At 40.4% G+C, this 23,118-nt stretch overlaps 1 protein-coding gene across 1 annotated transcript in view; it reads right to left on the bottom strand.

The window, feature by feature from the left end:
* Positions 1-23,118, bottom strand: part of LGR4 (leucine rich repeat containing G protein-coupled receptor 4) — a 110,903-nt gene that overhangs the window by 48,124 nt on the left and 39,661 nt on the right. The window contains exon 2 of the mRNA XM_063117343.1: positions 5,575-5,646. Coding sequence (XP_062973413.1) covers positions 5,575-5,646 — 72 coding nt within the window. The remainder of the gene's footprint in view (positions 1-5,574; positions 5,647-23,118) is intronic.

The raw sequence follows: 23,118 nt of genomic DNA, 5'->3' as shown, positions 1-23,118 counted from the left end.
GTGCAGGGCACAGACTAATGGGCTCAAGTTACAGGAAGCCAGATTCCGGCTGGATATCAGGAAAAACTTCCTGACTGTTAGAGCGCCACAGCATTGGAACCAACCAATTATCTAGGGTGGTTGTGGGCTCTCCCACACTAGAGGCATTCAAGAGGCAGCTGGACAGCCATCTGTCAGGGATGCTTTAAGGTGGATTCCTGCACTGAGCAGGGGGGTTGGACTCAATGGCCTTATAGGCCCCTTCCAACTCTACTATACTATGATCCTATGGTTCATTTATGTTTTTTTATCAGGCTTGAAAACAAGTGCTATCATTCCATTTCACAAATTTAAAACCTAGGTCCCTTTGAATTAGCTGTAGTACAATTTATAATGTCCAGTAAGTGTGTTTTATAGCTCAATCTCCTGCAGCACCATTTTATGAAGTTTGCAGCAGCAAATATTATAGATGCATACAAATATTGCAGATGATGCAGGCATTATAAATTATACCTGTATAAAAGTGTCCCCGGTAGCTTACAAGACACCTGTAAATGACCATGCAACTTTCACCCATGGGCTGCTGCTCCAGTTCTGAAATATCCTATGAAGGCAGGATGTGAATGGTGTGACTTAGACACACCACAACTCTTACTCTTAGCAAATGCAACCTATTTTCATTACAAGTAGTAAAGGATGCTTCAGGTTTGTCAGCTAATTAAGCTCTGTAAACTACAACATTACATCAAAGGTCAGCAAAACATTTAACAGAAATATGACAACTATTTGTGTTGATTTCCTTGAGGCTCTTGTCCTTGGGTGGAGCCTTTTTATATAAGACACAGTTCGGATTGAGTAGGCTGGTGAGTTTCTTTAGTTTCTGTGCTTCTGGGGATTTTAGATTCTTCCCTCCCTATTCCCACGCTGGAAAAACACTGTTCAGTAGGAAGAAAACAGTTGCTGCCACAGAATGCTTAAAGGCCACACCACTCAGTAAGCTAGACAAGAACTCTCTTGGCCCAGTTTACACATAAAAACAATGCAAGGGTTGTTTAAAGCATGGTTTGTTGGGGCCACATGGAAGTGAGTGAGAATGCTGCCTCATGTGCACTCACGGCTCCTTTTTCTCAAACAACCCAACATCAAGCCTAGGGTTAAAACTCTGAGCTGTTTGTTGCTCAACAACTCAGAGTTCTGGATTAGGATGTTGCATCCAAAAATGCCCATTCCTGTTTGAGAAAACAGATGCAAAGCAGAACTAGCGAGAAGGAAGGGGGTAGCTCACTCTCTCATGTATGGCCCCAAGAATTCATGGGTTAAACAACTCATGAACTACTGTCATGTCCCAACCAGGTGTATTGCCTCTATCTAATAAGAACAGAACAGGAGCAGGAAACTCCTGACTTCACCCAGATACAACTATGTCCAGTGCCACCTAACGATTGAATTATATAATGGCACTATCCACACAGTTGTATACTTGCAGGGCTTTTTTTATTTGGTTAGTAGAGAAAAGGGTATGGCTTGCACCCAGTGGTGTCAATCTGCCAGTGGAAGGAATCTGCTGGTGGAACACGTTTCCTCTTCCCTCCTGCAGCCCCCGCCCCCCCATGCAAAATATACTCTGGAGGATTGAGGAAGTTTGATGTGGATGGGACACAGCAGATGGAGAGGAGAGGGTTGGAAGTCCCATCGCGCAAGCAGACTTTGGATCCAACCCAACGTTTCTTTTCCTCCACAGCTTTTTGAACAGGGGCAGTATGCATACTGAAAGAGACACACCTTAAATTCTTCTCTCTCTTTTTGGTAGCAAAAGAGCAAGAACATGTTTGAATGTTGCACAAAAAAATGCAAGCAGTAAATTAAATCAGGATTTCTCAGGCCCATAGGCAAATTTAAAACTTCTCTATATGTTAACTTCTTAAGCATGGTCATTGCAGTTTGCAATGCTTACTTTGGATATTGCGCAATAGAATTCTAGTATATAGTGGATAAGGTTTTGTCTTTCGTCTCCACACCTCATGACATATCTTAGGTTTATAGAAGTTACACAAAGACTAACACCCATCTAGTTTGGTTTTATGGCTTCATTACTTATAGAAGAGTGTAGAGAAGAGTTCCATGGCATTTGAAGAGCTATTTATCTGAAGCATAAAAAATAAGGAGAGGAAAGACATGTGCTAAGCAACATATATATATATATATATATATATATATATATATATATATATATATAAAATAATTTGTGCATATATCTGCAAACACACTTCCTGATATATTATAAAGTGCTGAGAATATTTCACTGACTATTTCTATTGTTGTTTTGTTGGTAGCAATTTTAGAATGTTCAAAGTGTTTACACACACACACACACACACACACACACACACACACACACAGAGTATGTTACAGCAACCCTGTAAGACAACTTAGTATTATTGTCTCCTCTGTATTTCAGGGAACAGAGACTGTGGCTGAATTCAATAGTTTGCCTATAGCCATCTACCTAGAGAGTTCATGGTCAAGGCAACATTTGTAAAGGGGATCACACAGCTTCTTCTTTTTTTAACATGTTGTATACACTATTCAAACCCTTGTAAGTTTTGGTTATTTTGAAGTTTCTGAAAAATAATCAATCTAGATTTATACTTGTATTAAAATGCTATGCTACTATGTCTTTTCCATTATTCTGAACCACCCTGCAGTGCTATTCACAACAGTCTTCTACAAACTTGCACACACCTGTCCTATTGGAACATACTTCGAAGCAATCATTTTAAAAGGACTTGAGCCGCTGCCCTTTATGTTCAACTTAATGTTATTTTGGGGGGGGGGGGGGAATCAGTACTAACTTGGCATTGTAAACAAGAATTTGCACAGCCAGATACAGTGAATAAGACAATTTTCCAGCAATCAGGATGGAAAACTTTCACTGGAGGGCATGCTCCTGATGGTTACACATGGACCTATGGCCCAACTGGAGTCCACCTTTAGTGTGGTGGCCCCTTCTCTTCGGAACTCCCTGCCCCTGGAGGACAGGTAGGCACCAACACTGTGCCAATTCTGGCGCCTCCTGAAAACTTTTCTCTAGGAAGCATTCCTCAAGTGACCAGCCATCGTTTTTATTGGTACTTTGTTTTAAATTGAACTATTTTAATCAGCAGTTTTACTCTTCTTACGGTTTTAATCCTATGTTCACTGCTCTGTTTTAGATATGGAGCAGTATATAAATAGTGTAAATAAATAAATAAACAAACCAAGAGAGCTAGTATTCCACCACCCTTTTCAGGCCAATATGAAAGAAAATATGAGAGAGCAGGATGGTAAGTTAAAAAAAAAGATGGTTTGATCCCATGCACTGACTAATTTGCACAGCTGCCAAAGCTCCCTCAAGTACTCTACGTATGCCATACCAATGTCTGGGTATCACTGCTTAGGTACTTTCATGAACTCTGAAGTATGTATGTGTTACTGCATTTATATCCCACCTTTTTTCCTCCAAGGAACCCAAGGTGGGTACATAATCTTCCTCCTCTCCATTTTATCCTCACAACAACAACCCTGTGAGGTAGGTTGGGCTGAGAGTCTGTGACTGGCCCAAAGTCACCCAGTGAGCTTCCATGGCCTAGTGGGGACTAGAACCCGGATCTCCCATCTCCAAGTCCAACACTTTAGCCACTACACCACATTGGCTCTCTTACTGAAGTAAGCCTGAACTCTGAAGAGGGAGGTTGAGAGAGCAAAGCCCAACAAGAGAGTACTATATCCAACCCAATCCATTAATTCAGGCTTAGCCCTAATGTCATTAGTGCCTGCTAGTAGGTGGGAATAATGCAGCAATTTCCCTTTGAGCACTAATGGAGTTGAACTAGCGTTGTTTTACAATAGCAGAATATAATTAGCACTTGCACTTTTCCATCACTGGATTGTACCCATAGTTGCCAGCCAACCACCACCACTCTTCAGGCCTTTTCCCCAAAAAATATTTGCTAGAAAAAGACAGGGCCAAGGCCTTTTTTACCTTACCCACCCATCGCTTTTGTTTTCCTTGTGTGTGCGACTGCTTGTGTGTGCGAGATTTTGCACCAAGACGTGTTCCAAACTGGGCTCCACTTCCTTGCTCTACTGCTGGGTTAAAATTCCCACCCCAGGTGACATCCAGGAACCAATATTTTTGTTTCAAGGGTTGGATACCCTAATAAGTATTAACATCTTTAAAGGGAGTCATGTATTTATTAGTGAACTATAGTGGCACTTAGGAAAGCAAGTAGGAATGGGCACATGTAACATTCGAGCTGGCTGAGGTTCTTCGAATTCCTCTTTGAAGCTGGGTTTGCCTTGTTTACATTCTGGAACACAAACACCTTTTTTCCAATTGTGAAAATATGCATGTGCAAGCATGAAAATGTGGATTGCGTGGGGTGGAGGAGAAATCACATTTTCATAAAAGTACACTTGCATGAGTGCACTCTTTCAAATACAAGTTTGGGAAATTGTGAAAATATCCTGAGAATTTTGTTCCTGCTCACTTTGGGGTTGCAAATGGGACATGTTCTCATGATGATTTGCAAACAGGAAGTAAATTCTCATACATCCCTGAAGAATAAGTAGTATTTGGATGAAATCTGATTTTTTTAAATGTGGGGCTGGTTTAGAGAAAATAAAAATATGAGGCACACAGAGAGACCATGTGCATGCATGTTTGTATGTGTGTGTGGCCTTAGCTAGACCTAAGGATTATCCCAGGTAAATGGAGGGGTGGTCCCTGCCTGCTCCCAGGAACCCGTGTGTCATTAGGATGCACAGGGATGATCCTGGGACAATCCCGGGATATAGGCCTGGTCTAGCCATGGCCTGTGTCTGTCCTGATTCAATGCCTCATTTCCTACATTAAAAACATACAGGAAGCTGCATCTCATGGAGTGAAATAAAGAATGACCCAGGGTTTTTTACTCTTCTTGAACGGCCTATTCTACCCAAGTTCAGCCCATAATTCTCAACCCCCTTTTCAGCTGAGTTTGCCGGCAGACATGTGTAGGCACAAACTATGGGAGGAATACCCTTCAGCATGGAACATGTACATGTAACGAAACAGGATCCTTTTAATGAGCACATCTGATCTCCAAGGACGGCTTTACGTTGATATGTCATATATGAGAGAGAGAAAGGAAGATATGTGCTTTTTCACAAAGCCTTATTTCTCTCTCAGTACAGCCTGCCCTGCCCCACCCCCTTCTTGTAACTGCTCCAAACAGGGCTGATGGGAACCACAGTAACACGTTTTATAGAAGCTATGCAATCAATCTAGCATAGCTCCATTTAAAACATGTTAATTGCACAGTCCCTGCGTTATCTTTGGATAACACTGTAATTAAGACTATGTCATCACTGCAATCACAATTAAAATAATTACTATAAAAAGGTCCCATGTAAGTGGCAACCTGTCTTTGAAGCACATATAAGGTTTTATTTATTTATTTTACCATTAAGTATAATGCCTTCTTTGTTCAGTTGATTTTTCACACCACTATTTTACTTTTCAGCCAAACTCTACTCACTCTTCATTCCACAAAAGTATTAGATTGTAATACTCACAGCTCTTCAAGGTAAGGGAAATTCTTGAATGCATCCTCTGGTAACCTTGTTATATTGTTCATACTGATGTCCCTAAAATGTAGAGAAGGGGAAAAATAGTTGTATGATCAGAATGTGTCAATCAAGCAAGCTTGCTATTACATCTAAAAGATAAATCTAAAGATATATGGCAAAAACAATGTACATATACAGTTGTATATTTCAACACTTCAGTCTGAAAAGGGATTTCAAGAGAAACTAATGTCTTATGCACAAAAGCAAACAATCAGCAGGCTTGGAGGAAGCCCATGATTTGCACAAAGACAGCAATGAAAGAAAAACTTTAGGTTGGGACCCTAAAATGAAACCCTAAAAGCATCCCAATAAGGACTGGGCATACCCAATGGGCAAATATTGGTGGGTGGGATTAGAAGTGCAGGGAGAATAGAATAGAACGGAGTATCCTAACTGGCAAATAGAGGGAGAATGGAGTATCCTAACTGGCAAATAGAGGGAGAAAACGTGGAGGCAGTGCCAGACTTGGTATTTCTGGGCGCAAAGATTACTGCAGACGCTGACTGCAGCCAGGAAATCAGAAGACGTTTACTCCTTGGGAGGAAAGCAATGACAAATCTTGATAAAATAGTTAAGAGCAGAGACATCACGCTGACAACAAAGGTCCGCATAGTTAAAGCAATGGTATTCCCCGTAGTAACCTATGGCTGCGAGAGCTGGACCATAAGGAAAGCTGAGCGAAGGAAGATAGATGCTTTTGAACTGTGGTGTTGGAGGAAAATTCTGAGAGTGTCTTGGACTGCAAGAAGATCAAACCAGTCCATACTCCAGGAAATAAAGCCAGACTGCTCACTTGAGGGAATGGTATTAAAGGCAAAACTGAAGTACTTTGGCCACATAATAAGACAGGATACCCTGGAGAAGAGGCTGATGCTAGGGAAAGTGGAAGGCAAAAGGAAGAGGGGCCGACCAATGGCAAGATGAATGGATGATATTCTGGAGGTGACGGACTCGACCTTGGAGGAGCTAGGGGTGGCGACGGCCGACAGAAAGCTCTGGCATGGGCTGGTCCATGAAGTCACGAAGAGTCAGAAGCGACTGAACGAATAAACAATAACATCCTGAAAAAAGAGGCTAGCTGGCTGAGATCCTGAACAGGAGCACTCCACACTGTAATGCCTTTCTGCAAGTATTTATTATTTCTTAGGGCACAAGTTCCTACATTCTTAAGTACTTATTATTTCTTAACTGCACAAGAACCTTGGCATGGTACAAGCCAAGAATAAAAAAACAAGTTGGTTTCCCATCGTTCTCTGACATGCTTTGTGTAAAACTGTTGAGAGCATGATAAAGAAACCAAATGTGGGAATTGGATGTTATCATAGAGCTCAAATAGCCTGAGGTGACCTCTCTCATCCCTTGAGCAGCTTGCTTGTCTGTATCATTCTGCCAAGTGGTTAGGAAAAGTTTACCATGCATCAGGTGCAGGTGTGAAGTAAACTATGTGGTTAAATGGTTTCTTTATTTCCTAAATGTATAAGTTGACTCTCAGCCAAAGCTCCCCAAATAGCTGCTTACATGGTCTCTCTATATCTTCACAGAGCAACAACACCCCAGTGTTCTTTGAATAGTAAACCATAATAAATGCACAGACATGAATTCTAGGCATTCTAGTAAAGCTACTCTTGTGCTACTACTAGTAGTAGATTTAAGAAACACACACGACCACCCAGCATTCAAGTAGTCATAGCATAGCCTGTTTAAACAAAACAAAAAAAAAAACAGAAATGCAAAAGTATATAAATGAATGTATTCAGAGCTGATAAAATAAAACCCCTTAGGCAAGTGAGGTTTCTGGGACAGCTGACAAGAATAGCAGGAACATGCCCCAGCTCTACCACAGTCATACATTTCTGCAAAACGTATATTAAAAAAAAGTCCTCCAGGTAATAGTTTTAAGCAGAATTCAATTTTAGTCCATGAACAAATGCAGACAAGTGCTTACATGATAGGTATGCAGAACAATTTGTTTGTTTCCTCTTACAGCAAGCAGAACTTTGCAGAGTACCTTATGGGGAACTATTACTTACTATATTGAAGTCCTCTTTATTAAGGGGACAAAAGAAAGAGACCAATGACACAGGGCATTACAAAAATATTTATGCGTGGATATGAAGTACTTCTTTAAAACAAATGAAAAAAAGTTTGCATAGCTTTGTTTCAATATAAAAAACAAACAGGATAAAACTTAACTTAGTTCTGACGTTTGTGACTATCAACTCTTGTCATTGTCATTGTTATTTTAAGAGAATAATATGCCAATTGCTCAGCTCTTAATATATCCTGATATTACTCTTCCCCCTTCCTCATTACTATGATGGAGTCAGATACAGCCATCATCAGCTTAAAGCCTTCATTTCTATGCTTTCTCTCATGTAATATGACCAATCTTAGATTACATATGGTACTAAACACAAGCATTACCACAAGGAATGGAGTTTGTACTGACCTTGCCAATATCATCTTAGCTAGCAGAAACTGACTTTGTTGTTGCAAATCTCAACTTAAAAAGGTAATTATATACTAATCAAAATCCAAGAATTTCTAATTACATATAGAGAACCCAATTATCTAGCTGCATAATGCAAATAAACACACTGCAGTTAAGAACATAAGAAGAGCCATGCAGGATCAGACCAAGGGTCCATCTAGCCTTCTGTTCACACAGTGGCCAACCAGCTGTCAACCAGGTACCCATAGTTTAGAGACAGTAGCTTTACATTAACATTTTCTACCATGTTGTGCCATTTTTGTAACGAAAGATAAAGGCACTGAAGCTGCATAACATAATTTGACCTCTTCTGTTTGCTGGCTTTTTTCTCTTCCTGCCCCCTGCACCAATAATTTGTTTGGCTGATTTGTGATAAACAGACATTTGTTGTGGCTTCTGACTGTAATACTAAGATTAGAAAGCATTTAGAGTTGTAATGGAGCTTGCTGTAGAACTGAAGATACTGCAAATAACTTCGTAACAACAAACAATCAAACATCCAAAGTGGCAAGTTTGGCACTAATTTTGCCTCAAGAATGAACAGTTGGAGAGTGCACTGAGTTTGCAAACTGTATTATTTTGGTTAGTTTTGGCTAGGACAGGCTGAACAACAGCATTCTAGCTTGGGTTGCAGAGCTGCAGGAAGGAAGAAGGAGAGAGAAGGGCAAAGAGAAAAAAAAGAGATGAGATGCAGACCAATTAACTTGCTCATCTCTATAACTTTCATAGATTGTTTATCAAGGCCATTTGTATTTTACTGTTTAAATCTGGGTACAAAAAGTATCTGCTTAAATGGCAAATTACAAGCATGGTACCATGAACTGTAAATGGTGCTCACAAGTTTTTATTGCAGGGGTACCTGGCCTTACATACAGCAGTAGCCAAGTCTTCTCTGACTGTGGCCCTTCAGAAAATGATTGTTCCTTTTATCTCAGGAGCTGTGCTCTTCTTTAACATTATATGACCAATTTTTCTTCCTTGTGTCAAAATGACCCCTCCCTAGAATCATAGCAACATTGCCAACAACTGACTGGGACACTCAAGCAACAAGTTCCAGACTTGTTTTGTACAAAAGGATTATATATGGTAATAGGTAACCGATTCATTGACAAGTTGCTATTAGCATATTTACAACACGTGTTTCTCTGTAAGTAAAGCTTGGATCCAGCAAATATTGTCAAGACAAGACTGCCCTTGTGCAGATATAGGATAAAAGATCAGATAGATGGAATGTGGATTGGCTGCAATCCAAATCAGAACTCAATTCCTTCCTCCACTTTCCATATTTTTCCATTTGTACAACAGAATTCAACCTCAACAAGATGGCTCCATAAACCCTTGCAATCAGCAAATAAGTAGGCATTCATTAAATGAGGCAAAAGAAAATACCAAGGTTCCTCATGAAACACAAAGAAATAGGTAGACATGAAAGCTGCACTTAATATTTTTCTGTAGGACTTCTTACAAAAAAATATGTTTGAAAACACCATTTTATGAATTAAGCTCCACAAAAATGTTTTACATGCAACTCAAAAGAGCGGATTTAAGTCCCATAGTACTTTATGTCTACCTCTCACACAGGAGCCACTTCATTCATGATTGGAATGCAGCCTCTGTTTGAGTGCAACAGAAACAGCTCTTTCACAGGAACAGTACACAACTGTTAAGAGGAGAAGCATTGTAAAAAGGCTCTCTTCTCAAGTGAACACAGCAGGGCCAAGAGGCCAAGAAAATTAAGTAACATGTTTAGAAAGTGTTGGCTTCTCTTTCACATCAAGTCAAATACAGATTATAGGCCATGGCTAGACGGGGCGAAATCCCGGGGTGATCCCCCACATGACGCACAAGGGATCCCGGGGTCAGGGAGGGATTATCCCACCCTTGCCCCAGGATCTCACCCTCCCCTTTAGCCCCGGTTTTTCCACAGAACGTGTGGCTGGGCACTGCGGGTTGACGCGATTCCTTGCGAGGAGCCATGAACCATGCACGGGGCACAGCGCTCCTTAAGAGCGCTGTGCCCATTAGGGGTAGGGTGTGGGGAGCGGGGGAAATAATTTAAATTAAACAATTACTTACCTTTTCCGCACAAGCGTTCGTGCGCTGCTGGCCCTTTAATAATAAAAAATGGCGGGCGCGACGCCTCTCCTTCTGAGTTTGTCGCGTGTAAACAGAAGAGGGATCTCATGATAAACACATCTTCCCTCTTCCGTCGCGTGCTAACAGGTAGGTCTAGCTAAGGCCATAGTCACATAGGTTGGAATGAGAGAGCCAACTACAAATTCTTTCAAGAAAAAAAGATTTGTGGCCAAACAAAAACAGACATTATGATTATATTATTTATTTACAACATTTATATACCACTCAATTATCTAATACAGATTCCAGAGTGATGAACATAGATATAAACAGAAGAAAGAAGATTACAAAAGCAAATTAAAATTTGCAGAGGGCATCACCCCCTACATGAACTACCCCTTCAGTTTCTGACTTTGCTACATTGAGTGTAGCTCTAAAGAGAGCTTCTATTCAAGTTCAAGCCAATGTATGCAACCTCATGCCCCTACTCACATGTTTGTGTACCCTGCTCAGGCTTAATGCCATTGTATTTGCATTTTACAGTGCTGGACTTTGATTTGGAGCATGATTACTCAGATTTCTATTTTGATAGCCATCTCCTTTTGGAGAGATATGCTGACACCCACCTGTTTCCATGCATATGAACCAAAATGGCGTTGGCAGTACCTCTTAGGAGTGAAGAATGCTGTATGAGCATTCATTTCTCATGGAATTTTCTCATGGAATTGGCTGTTATGTAAAGTTTGATACAAAGGAGCCATGCTTGCACTTGAAACCACGTTTTGTCCTTGGTGTTATATCCTAAACTTGTCTGAGAAAGAGGAGTTTCCGGAGCACTTCTTTATTTAAGTATTTACATATTTGGAAAAGGTCTTTTTGGTTGATCATGAACATTTCTAAACCATTAACTTCACAGAGCAGCAGAAACAATTCCAAAGTTTAATGTGATTGAAGTGAATGGACATTTTTTTTAGTGAAGTTACGGAGATGGCCTGTTGGCAAGGGTTTGGCAGGCCACATTCTCATTGAGCAAGTCGTTTGACATTTCATTTAATTGGACAGTCCCTGAGCAGCTACTTTTCAGGGCAGATTTGCTCAGTTGAAGGCTCAATAGGTTAGTGAATGCTACAGTTGGCACCATGTTACATTGATTCATGGTAGCAGTTCTAGTTGGAGTACCTTTCTTAGAAGACACACCGAAGCTAATATTTCTCGTTGATCTGATCTTAGCCACCTAGTCAAACACATACACCACAGAAAATCCTAAAAGCTCTTTTAACAAATTTCTTTGCTGAATAAGACATTTTGTTGGCCAAAAAAAAAAAAAAAAATCATCAGGAAAGTCTTATCTTTTAAATTACTTGTTTCTTTTATTAAACCAAGAACAATTAATCATATAATCAACCACCTAGAGCAAAGTGTTGAAGTGCAGTCTCAAGATTAATTTAAACTTGCACTAAAGGCTTCCCCAGGGCAACAGTAGAGAGAGTGCAACAAGAAAAAGCAGTACTCTTAACAAGACTTGAAAATGGCAACTGCCTTACTGTGAGAACCAACAAACAATTGGTCCATATAGAGTAAAATGTACAGAGGTTCAAGCCAACTGACATCACCTTCCCAGTGGAGTTTAATTGTGGTTGTTCAAGGTGTAGTGAAAATACTCTCTCGCCTGGTTTGCACGAGCAAACAAACTGCAGTTTACAAACTATGTATTGTTTTGGGGAGCATGTGAACAAATGTGCTGGTTCCCATCCATTCCACTTTCCAAAATAATCCAGGAATGCCCTGTTTCTGGGTTGCTATTGGGATGTATGAATCCAGCAATCCAGAGTTTTCACCCATGTTTTATTTTTCATTTAAAACTCTGGGTTGTTTAGGGTTAAACTATAGAGTGCCAGGTTTGGATGTCATGACAACAAGCCAGGAACATGGTGTTCTTGGGTTGTTTGGGGAAGCTGAAGCAACAAGTACATGGCCACAACTAACTGTAAGTTAAACAACCTACAGTTAGCTGTTATGTGCAAACCAGGTCACAATATGAGACTTCTGCAGATATGTGTTCACATAATATTCCCCCTTTACACCCCAAAATTCATCCTTGGATCAAATCAGTCCTGAGGATTCCTAGCATTGTTCTGAGGATGTTCTGCCCTCTTCAGCATTACAAGGTATTTAGTGAAAAGTATGTAATGCCTGGTCATTGCCCAATCATTGAGGTCATCAGAAGGCATGCTCCTGATGGTTCCAAATGGACCTAGGGCCTGATTGGTGTCTACCCAGAGAATAATCTTCAGTGTGGGGGACTCTTTCTATGTAACTCTTTGCCTCTAACACTGTGTTATTTCCAGCATCTCTTGAAAACAGCTTTATTCCAGGAAGCCTTCCTTGAATGAGCAGCCACAGTTTTATTGTTAATCTGTTTTAAAAATAATAATTTTATTATGGTGTTTTATTTCTTGTATCTTTTTATCACTTTATGTTTTATTGTTCAGTGCTCCAGAATCTGTTTCAATGTGGAGCAGTAAATAAATAAAGAAAACAAGCATCTTCTTCCTTTTGTGAATGGGACAGAGAGTTACACTTGACTCCGACAGCTAAAACTAACTAGCTATATACCTGAGAATGCTTAGGCTGCCTTACTGCTGCAAATATCAGCTTTTCCCTTCTGGCTTATTACAAACAATAAGACCACAATGCTCATCAACTAAGCACAGTCCATGCATGTGTGATGATCTTAATGGGAGTTTGCACTTTGTGGAAAAAGGTCAGAGATAGATTTGCTGCCATTGAGTGCAATAATCATATTGGTTTCCAACCCATTTTAACAGCCCCATATCAGGAACTTCTTGTTCACCCCCTTCTGAGAAGGGTGGTTCCCTTCCTTCTCCACCATTGCCTTTCCCAGCTTTGCATTCTAGGTTCTCCAACCACAAAACAGAAGCTTGGAGTACGAGGGTTCATGGCTTGAATCCAAATGGGCAAAGATCCAAGTTATCCTGTATGGCATGAGGTGCGGTAGTGTAGATATGCCCACATTGTATGCAACCAAATCCATCCACCTTGAGAGAAATGCAATACAAAAGAACAACCACAGAAACAGCAATCATGACCCAACAAATTAGGGATGTGCTTTGATAGACACTCCCCGAAACCAGGCAGTTTGGTAAATTATTTCTATTGCTCCAGATTCTAGGAATGATGGAAGATTAGATTCTTTTCATCACGAAGCACTCAGGACATTTCTCCCACCTTTCAACCTACTATTTTTGCATTGGGTGGGTAGTCTGATTTATTTTAAAATATACAAAGTGGCCCACCAAGGAACCCAGAATTCAAGCCAAGCAATCACTTTACTTTAGGCAGTTATGGAGAAGCCAGATATCAAAGGGGCTTCATTTTTACTCAGATGAAAGGCATATTTGAGAAAAATGATTGCAGTGTTTAATCAGGCACTTTATGCCTTTCACTAGCATCATGTCGCCAAGTTGTTTTGAAATAGAGAGCCTCGATTACTGGGCGGTAAAGAAATGTTATAAATAAATAAATAAATAAATAAAACCTGTCTTGAATCTCAACTTTTAAAAATATCTAAACAGAAAAAAACTTGCACTGGTTTTGCAAAAGGAAGGGAATTCGTTTACAAAGCGCAAACATTTTTGAGTCCCACTTATCATTCTGGGCATGTGGGAATCAACACACACAGTAAGAAAATTATAGACGAAAGATACAGAAAGCATAACACAGCAGAGTGAGCACTTCATTTTCACTATCCAAAGCCACAGTATTGATTGAGGGCAGATAATCACAAGGCTTTAATTTATGTATTAGCATCTTCTGATAAGCCACACTGCATGGTTAACAAGCTATCCTGGCTGCGTTCAGATAACACGCTAACCCACAACTCAAAACAACCCACATTTAACTACTGAGGGTGGGTTAGTGTGCTGCATGAACAGCCCCTAGGTGTTCCACAAAGTGAACGCCACCACACACAGAGAAAGCTGTATTTTAAGCAACAAAATCTCCCAATCTTTGGCATCAATCCTTTGCTATATTTTTTAATCCTCTTAGAAAATCATTCCATGAACTAAAATGAGGAAGTAAAGGGGGGGGGAGGGAAACCACCATTTCTCTAAGTAAAAACTATCCAGATGACTGAAGCAAAAAGCACCACAAACACATCAGCTGTAAGCTTGTATGGGACAGGGGGACATGCTCACAAGTGAATGCAGACAGTGTACTTGCATCATAGTTGCAGTTTGTAATCTTAAAAATGGTTTAACATGTTCACCTACTGTTATTATTGCTGTTAATTACATAGCGCCAGTGTACAACACATAAGGCCATGCATGAACACCTGTAGGCTTTTATTCTTTCATAAGGATCAGCCTACATGTACAATGATTTAAGAGCGTTTTATAGCACATTATTTCTGAAGTAAACCTGCACTAATAACCACCTACAGAAGGGAACAGCAACTGGCTATCCACAGAAAGCCATTAGCTGTCCCTCAGGGTGATTTTGAGGGTGGAAGAGTTAATGTAGGTTGTGGGAGTGGAATAATAGTCTCTTTTCTCCTGCCTCCACTTTAAATCTCAGCAACAGCTGCTTCACCTGCCAAGCACATGCATGTTCTCTGAGGATAATGGTTAAGCTAGAAAGGGGTAGGGGAAATACATGTAGTGGCTGAGCAATGGTGCAAGTATCATCAATTGTTTCCAGGTTAAGAGGAAGTACTATGAGATCCCTGTGTGATTCCGTGCCTCTCGTTTTCTCTTTTGTTCCTTTCTAGCTTAATCCTTACCACCTGCAGCAAGCATGTATTCAGCTGGAAAAGAAAGTAGCTCCCACTGAATGATGCAAATCTATACATACAGCAGTCCTATACACATTTATCAAGAATAATCCTCACTGAATTCAGTGGGACCCAAGTAGACCTGCATAAAACTGGATTCTTAGTTTAAGGTGGTGAAAGAAGGAATGTTATTCCCAACGTGTCTACCTGGTGAACAGCTTGGTGGTGGTGCTGTCACTGGCCACTGGAAAAGGACATGACCCCTCAAATCAGTGTTTGCCACTGGATTGACCCATTGCCTAGCCACTGACCTGTAACTCATTATGGTAGGGGAAAGAAGAAATGCCTACATAGCAAATACGGCAAGAGTAACATCACATAAACATTCAAGTAACAAGTGAATGTTCACAGAGAGCACGAGGAAAGGTTTATTCTAACCAGCCTACTATACATTCAGTTCTCCTGACTTCTCCGCAGCCCTCTGAAAACAGCCCCCAAATATCAGTGTTTTTGGTTTTCCTCTTAAAATGCCAGCCATCAAGGGGTGATGTATACACGGTTGAAAAAGCCAATTGCAACATCAGAACTAACCTCACATTGCCTGCCCCAACCTTTCCCACCAGAAGCACACAATCATCGGCTCCCAGAATGGGGGCAGGGAACTGTAAAACAGGCTTGTGGGAATTCCCTCCAAAGCAAGCTGAGTGATCCACATGCCTTCTGGGATACTCAAACTGTGTTTTGTACACATATGCTTATTAATTAATATCCATTTTAGTTTTATCAACTCTTGTCCCCATATTAATGGAAGCACAAACAATTTTGATTCAAAATGTTGTCAGAAAGCATTCTGTCACCAGTGTGTACCCTGTCACCAGCCCCTTAGCTCAAATGGTTCCATTTTGTCTGGAAAGGTCAGGTAACAAGGACAAAGGTTTCCTGCCAGAATTCTCTATTAATGTGGACAAATTAGTGTCCACAGCTTATATACCAGGGGAGTGCAACATGCAGCCCTCTAGATGTTATGGCCTACAACTCTCATCAATTCTTGTCCACAGAACCAATGATATGAGATGATTGGAGTTGTAGGTCAAAACATCTGGAGGACCACAAGTTGCCCACACCTGCTCTATATGCTAGCATGGGACTTCCTGAAATTATTAATTCCCAACCTTCCTCCAGTGCCTAATCTAATCAAAGCAACATTGCATCACCTTCTGAATGGATATGGAGCTACCAAGCCTTTTTCCAAGTAGTACTTCAAATTCCACCTAGACAAGTACGGACAATATAAACCTTTTTTTGTAGATGTAGAAATAACTCTTCCAGGACCACCTTACTCTTTTGTAACTTTTATTTTTAAAACAATAACTAGCAAACCCCAAGATTCGTGAGATTCCAGGAGAACCCTACTAGGCAAACAAGCACTGTGATTTTAGAAGCAGCCTTACTGGCAGACATGCCAACTGATTAGCCTTTGGAACTCCCGCTCTTGCACCTCTAAAATGACAAACTCTAGGTGGATCCAGAAAAGGCTCAATGTAACCTCAGTTAGTCTAGAACACCAGCTGTAACTGCTCTTTTTCTGGACTCCCACTTCCAATGGTCGCAGTCCAGTAAAGCCTTGTCACAGCCTTATACAGAGATGCTATTTCACACCTTTATGAAGACAGTATGAATGCAGCCAACCCAAAATACGTAAGTATGATGGCTCAATAAATACAGCATGACATTGCACACCTAGTGATGTGAAGGCTGGGGGGGAGGGGGGAGGGGCGCAGACAGACACAAACTGGAAAAATTCAGAAAAACATTCTCCTCCCCATCATTTCTGAGGACAAAAAAAATGTTCGGGGGGGGGATGTTTTACTATCATTTTTCTGGGGATGGGGGTCATCTGTGCCTTCACTTCTCTATGCCACTCAAGGCCAATTTCTGCTTATGCAAACAGATAATCAAAATCACATAGCAGAACACTCACAGGACCTCCAATGAAGCCAGGACTATGTAGCCAATTTATGGCCATACTACCATAAACAATTTGAACAAATGTTTCCCCACTATAGTAAGATCTAAGGATAAGGGGAATGGAGCTATGCGTTCCATCCAAGGTGTGTGGCCTTCTGCTTGTGCAAATGGACTTCCTCTCCTCCCTATTGCGTCTCCCAAATCTGCTTTGGAGCCAGAATCTATTCCACCAGCAGGGTCTGTTCCACTGGCAGATGGATGCCATTAGATACAATTCTATAAAACAGAAAACCCATATGCAGAAGGGGGAAAGAAACCAAAAGCAGTATTGTTAGGCTGCAAAAAGTATTAGTAAGAGAGCCATATATCCCCCTCCATATATTGTTTCTCTTTTAACCATCTTACTTTCTTTTCCGCTTGTACGAAAGTTTAAAGATCTTGCTGATGATTATCATGTATCAAAAAGCATCTCTAAAACCCTACAGAATCCTCTCTGCAAACTTAACCAGTTTGCTGCTTCAAAGTAGAATGTACTGTAAGCTCCATTAAGTCATTTTCAAGATCTGGGCCCTCTGCCACTACATTATTTAATTACAACAGTTATAAAATGAATTATGCAGTTGTCCATATTTGAATAAAATCCTCTAATAACACAAAGGTACATTGGTTAAATACTTTATTGCATATCAAAGCCAAGTTTGGACACAAGCTACTATCCAGGTAATGATGCTATTATTGCAAATTTAATGCAGCATGCCATGAAACTAAATGTAACAGATCCATACAAGGTGCTTTCCAAAGGGCATGAAATCCAGATGGCATGAAATGAACTCAATTTTGTTTATCATACATTAATAGAACAACGTTTTGAGCACATGTCATTTCATGGCAAGTCACTGCCACTTGATATGCACCCAGCAGAAAGTCAATCTACCAGCAGGGAAACACAACTATAAGTAATGGTTGAGGAACAATTTGTGTAGCCACTATGCCATTAACAGCACAAAAACAGCCCTAACCTGGGTTGACCTCAACCAAGAACCACAGGAATGCTGACAAATGTTACCAAATGCTGATAAATGTTAACAATAAAGGAAATTTTGGGAAATGGTTCTTATTTGACAAGAAGAAACTTTTGGATGCCATGTCAAAGGCGATCCTTTCCCATGCATTTCCTGTCTAGACAGGGCGACAGTAATAAAGATATAGATCAAGGATAGTAGCAACCAATACATTTCTGAATGTATTGCACAATGTAGTTCAAGGTCATAGCCATCACAATTTCTTATAACATTTTACCCTGGGCCAGAGAATATTATACACACACCAGTATCCTAAGGTAGCTACAGAATAAAAGTGTTTACTAGCTAAATGCCCTTTTCTATAAATTAATAGGCATGATCAGGCACTTAGGTCAGGGTGCTGGCATGGTTCAATCAGCTGGAAATGCAGTTAGTACTTGGAGCACAGCAAATAACTCACAGTCAAGTCTTGTCCTTTGCTTAGTTACCAGCAGTAGTTGGATGCAAAGGGCCAGTCCTCAGGTATGCAGAGTTCTGAAAACCATTTTTGTGGCAAAACACACACTTCCGGGTGAAGTATAAAGTGTCGGTTATTACCTTTAAAGCCCTACATGGTTTGGGTCCAGGGTACCTGTGGGATCGCCTTTTCCCATACAATCCGCCCCACACACTCAGGTCCTCTGGGAAGAATTTACTTCAGTCAACAAAAAAAAGGCTGACAACCATTACCCAGAGGGCCTTCTCTTCTGCTGCTCCCAGACTGTGGAATAGCCTGCCAGGAGAGGTTCACCAACTTAACTGTCTTTCTGAATTTAAAAAAGCTATAAAGACCGATTCCAGCAGGCCTACCCAGTCAAATTTTAAGATGTCTGGCTGTTATTTTAATACTGTATTAGTTTTATGCATTTTTAATCAGTTATATGTATTTTATATTTGATGTTGTTCCCCACCTCGATCCAGAGGGAGAGGCAGGAAAGAAAGAAATAGATGATGATGTTTCATTATTTTATAGAAAAGCAAAGAATGGGCCATTGTAAACTAAAAATATTTAATTTCTTTGGTTAAATGTTTTATCACACACACACACACACACACACACACACGGGGGTGGGTGGGGGAGATGTCTGTAGCGACATCCACTTTAGTCCTATTCACTACAATGTTTTTGTTTCAAGTTTTTAACAACTCCCAAAAAAATTTAGTCCATGGGTTGTATCCAATGTTAGTCCAACTTAGAGTAAGCCCATTCAAATAAATGAATAACTTAGACTAATATGGACACAACCCAACAGCCAGTTTCAACTAAGGTTTCCAAGCGACCTTCTAACTTACGATGCATACTTGGAATACATATTACAAGCAAGGCTTAAAGCAAAAAGAAAAAAAGCCACTGCAGACATTAGGTATTATATTCTAGATAATAAGAGGTCAACAATTATCTTTTAAGAGACACATTACTTCACTTCCAAAGGTACTGCTTTATACCATAATTGCCTTGGCTGTGAAGCAACTTATATAGCAAAAACTAGAGGGTGTGTTCCAGCACAAGGACGCCAACCCTGGGGATAAAATCATAAATAGGAATTAAGGGCAAATCCTAAACAGAAGAAAAATCATCAGATTTATTTTTACAGATTACAATATGTTCACATCGTTTTACACAAGTGACAGTATTTAATTCTATATTATTATTATTATTATTATTATTATTATTATTATTATTATTATTTCTATACCACACCATAGCTGAAGCTCTCTGGGCAGTTTACAAAAGACTAAAACATTACAATTGATGTACAAAATTTAAAACCATAAAAATGTAAAACAGATAGTATACACAAAGATAACATACATCTAAAAATTATAAATTATAAAGTATTATAAATTATAGTTTTATGGACTGTATTACACTGATGCTTTATGCTGCTTAAGTTATTGTAAATATGTGCTTTTTGTTTTATTTTTACAGAGCAATCCTGCGGATGCAGGAGCCAAAATCTATGGCCAAGGAATCACCACTTCCTAAGCCCTGCTGGGCTCACACTAGCCAGGGCAGAAGTTAGAGGGGCAGCTTCCCCCACATCCCATCATATACACACCTTTTATTTCCTCCTTCCCCCTTCCCCAGCACTGGTCTTTTTTATTTTCTTCTCTTTAAATGTTTCATCCCTTTGGTTCCGATAGGATGGGAAATGACTATACCAGATCCAGGGCTGGGGGCTTTGGATTTGGTAGATTCAAACACTCCCCTGATCCACTCACAACATACCCCTTTTCAAGCCCCTTTTGGGTCATGACTCACCAGTTGAAGATCTACAGCATCCAATGGCCCCTCAGCTGCCCTCCCCGGCAACTTAGGATGCTCCCTTAATGTTGTAATCCTCCTTGGATGATGCTTATGACGACTTAGGAAGGGCAGGGTATAAAACTTTGATCTACATTTCATCTAGCTCAAATTGCAGGTCATGTATAACTCACTCAAGAAAAGACCTGACCTAGTCCCATACATACTATTTTTATTTCATTATTTATAAGCCAGCCTAAAGTTTTCATGGTGCTGTATGAAGACCTGGGCAGGATCTACACTACTGCTTTAAAATGGTTTATAACAGTTTTGACAACTTGTGGGGCCCAGGACACATAATGAAGGATAAACTATATGATACGTCAATTGCACATTGTGCAGCTCCCTTTCTGTTTTTTTTAATTATTATTTTAAAGTAAGTGCACAAGGTCCCAATCCAGACAGGGACCAACATATACATACAGGGAGGGGGAATGTAATTCTCCCTTCCCAGCTATTTCCATCATGAAGCTTCCCTCAACACGACATGGTAGTTAAAAGACAAAAAGAAGCCTCCATTGGCACAACTGATTTAGAATAAATAATAATAACAACAACAATAATATTAATAATGGAAGCTGCACACAACATAATTACTATAACTCTACTTTGACCCTCAGGTGGAAAGTTGTGGGAAAGGAGCATCGGAAGGCTGTTGGTCCCAGCTGAGCTGACAGACTGTGCTGTGTTCTCTCACCACTTCCTCTGCTGCAACCAGGTGAAACAATCAGAGAAATAATCCAGGATATGCAGGTTATAGAGGACAAACTATGAAATATAGCTTCAAAATATGCAAAAGCCTATTTTCTGAATTCCCAACTAGACCATTGGATTCACCATCCTAACTGAGACTGGATTTGGGGCCAGCAGAGCTACTATTCTGCACTGAACTAACTCATAAACCACTGGCTCAACAATGATCCCCAAAAGTTTTAAATAGAGTTACTGTCAGTTAAACAGATGTTAGGATTTTATTATACAATGAGCTATATAATAAATATTGATTGTAGATTACCATTTTGACTATTGGATCCCTTTCACAGTCAGTTAAAGGAGTCAAAACAACTCCGTCACAAATATTTGCCTTCCTTTGACATGGGGCTCATCTACACCTAAGGGTGTATCGGGAGGGAGGGGGAGGATCACAGACTTACCTGCTTCTGCGATCCTCCCCCAGCTTCTATACGGCTGCATGACGTCCCTGGAAGGGAAGAGGGACGTTGCGGATGCCTTTAAAAAAAAGGGGGGCCGCATGACCCCAACCCAGGGAAAAATGTAAGTAAAAAAAACACACCTCTGTGCCTAACCCCTCCCCCCTCCATCCCAGGGATAGCAAAATTGCTGGGCCTCCCCGAAGGGCACACAGCAACCCCGTGCAGCTCCGTGCCCGTTTGAGGACCCGGGAGCCTGCACCACACCGGCCGTGGTCCTCAGGGTTGTCTGGGAACCGCGGAAAAACCAGGAAATCCGTGGTTGAGGTTATCCTGGGGAGAGTCTCTGGTTGTCCCTGGTTGACCCCAGGATATAAGCATGGTGTAGACATGCCGTAAGAACCCAACAAAGAGTTCTCTCATTTGTAAGCCTATCAAGCTCTGAGTCTAAACACCTTCTGGAAGAGTTGCAAACCCTTTTGGGGGGCGACCTTCAGAAAAATGAGCTAAAGCTACTATGGATAGTTTCAGTATAGGAAATTACATATTTTTTAGACTTTACAAATTATATTTTGTTTGGTTTAAAAATGACTGTTAACCATGCCAGTAATTCAGATTGAGGGTGGATAAAAGAAAAAAATACATACTAGAAATATAGGACAATTTGTTCCTTCAATAGTTGTAACGGAAGCCAGAGCCCAATGCCAGAAATAAAAGCAAACAGCTGTGAGAGCAAGCTGGTAGCCTTATAAACAGACAATGGGAAAATCTTCCTCGCACTTGCTGATTGGATTGTGGCCATGGTATGACCTCAAAGGAGCCAACACATCCCAAATCAAAGCAGGAAGCTTTATTGAAAGAACTGGACAAATGTCTCTGTATATCAAAAAAGAAAATACTGCAGTGTAGCCCCACAAAGTCCTGAAACACACACATTCGATATTTAGAATTACTTTGATGCTATAAAGTCCTGTACTAGATCAGGTCCATAAGACGGCACTAAAGGGGAAGCACTGCTGTTGTTGTTGTTTAAATTCAGGTCTGTTCCTGCATAGGGAAGTAAATTCCTCAGTACTTGCAAGTTCATCTACATTCTTCTTTACTTTCTAACCATAATGTCTTGGCTTGCTTTTGGACACAGTAACTAGCTCTAATGTACCCTATTCATGTGTCAGTCAAGCTGTCACTAAGATGGTAGAACAATACTTGTGTGAAAGGACTTAAATGGAATTAGTATTTGTATTACTGCATGCTAGCCATTAAGCAATCGTGTATACTGTTAATGTTCTACTGACACATAGCATGGCATGAGAAATGGGAGTGGGGAGGAGGCATCAAGTTGTATAACCTTAAAAATCCCTGCCCAAAGATAAATATAGTGCAAATTATATAGTGTTGTACGCGTTCATAGGTTTTTTTTAAGAGTCGTAACTGCAATTTTGCATTTAAGCAAAATCACAGAAAGCATTATGTTTTATGCTTTGAAAGTGTTAACAAAAAAATGGTACTAAATAAGCAAATTTTCTACAGAATGCCCTACATAAAATGAGACAGAAGTTAGGAGTCTCACCCAAGTCTTCCCTTGTACAGAGGGCTGCATCTCTTAACCTCACCCACCACCAGGAAATGAACTGAAATTCTAC

Source organism: Elgaria multicarinata, chromosome 2 (assembly GCF_023053635.1).
Source record: "Elgaria multicarinata webbii isolate HBS135686 ecotype San Diego chromosome 2, rElgMul1.1.pri, whole genome shotgun sequence".
Classification (NCBI taxonomy): Eukaryota; Metazoa; Chordata; class Lepidosauria; order Squamata; family Anguidae; genus Elgaria; species Elgaria multicarinata.
This window is presented reverse-complemented; position numbering and strand designations above follow the sequence as displayed.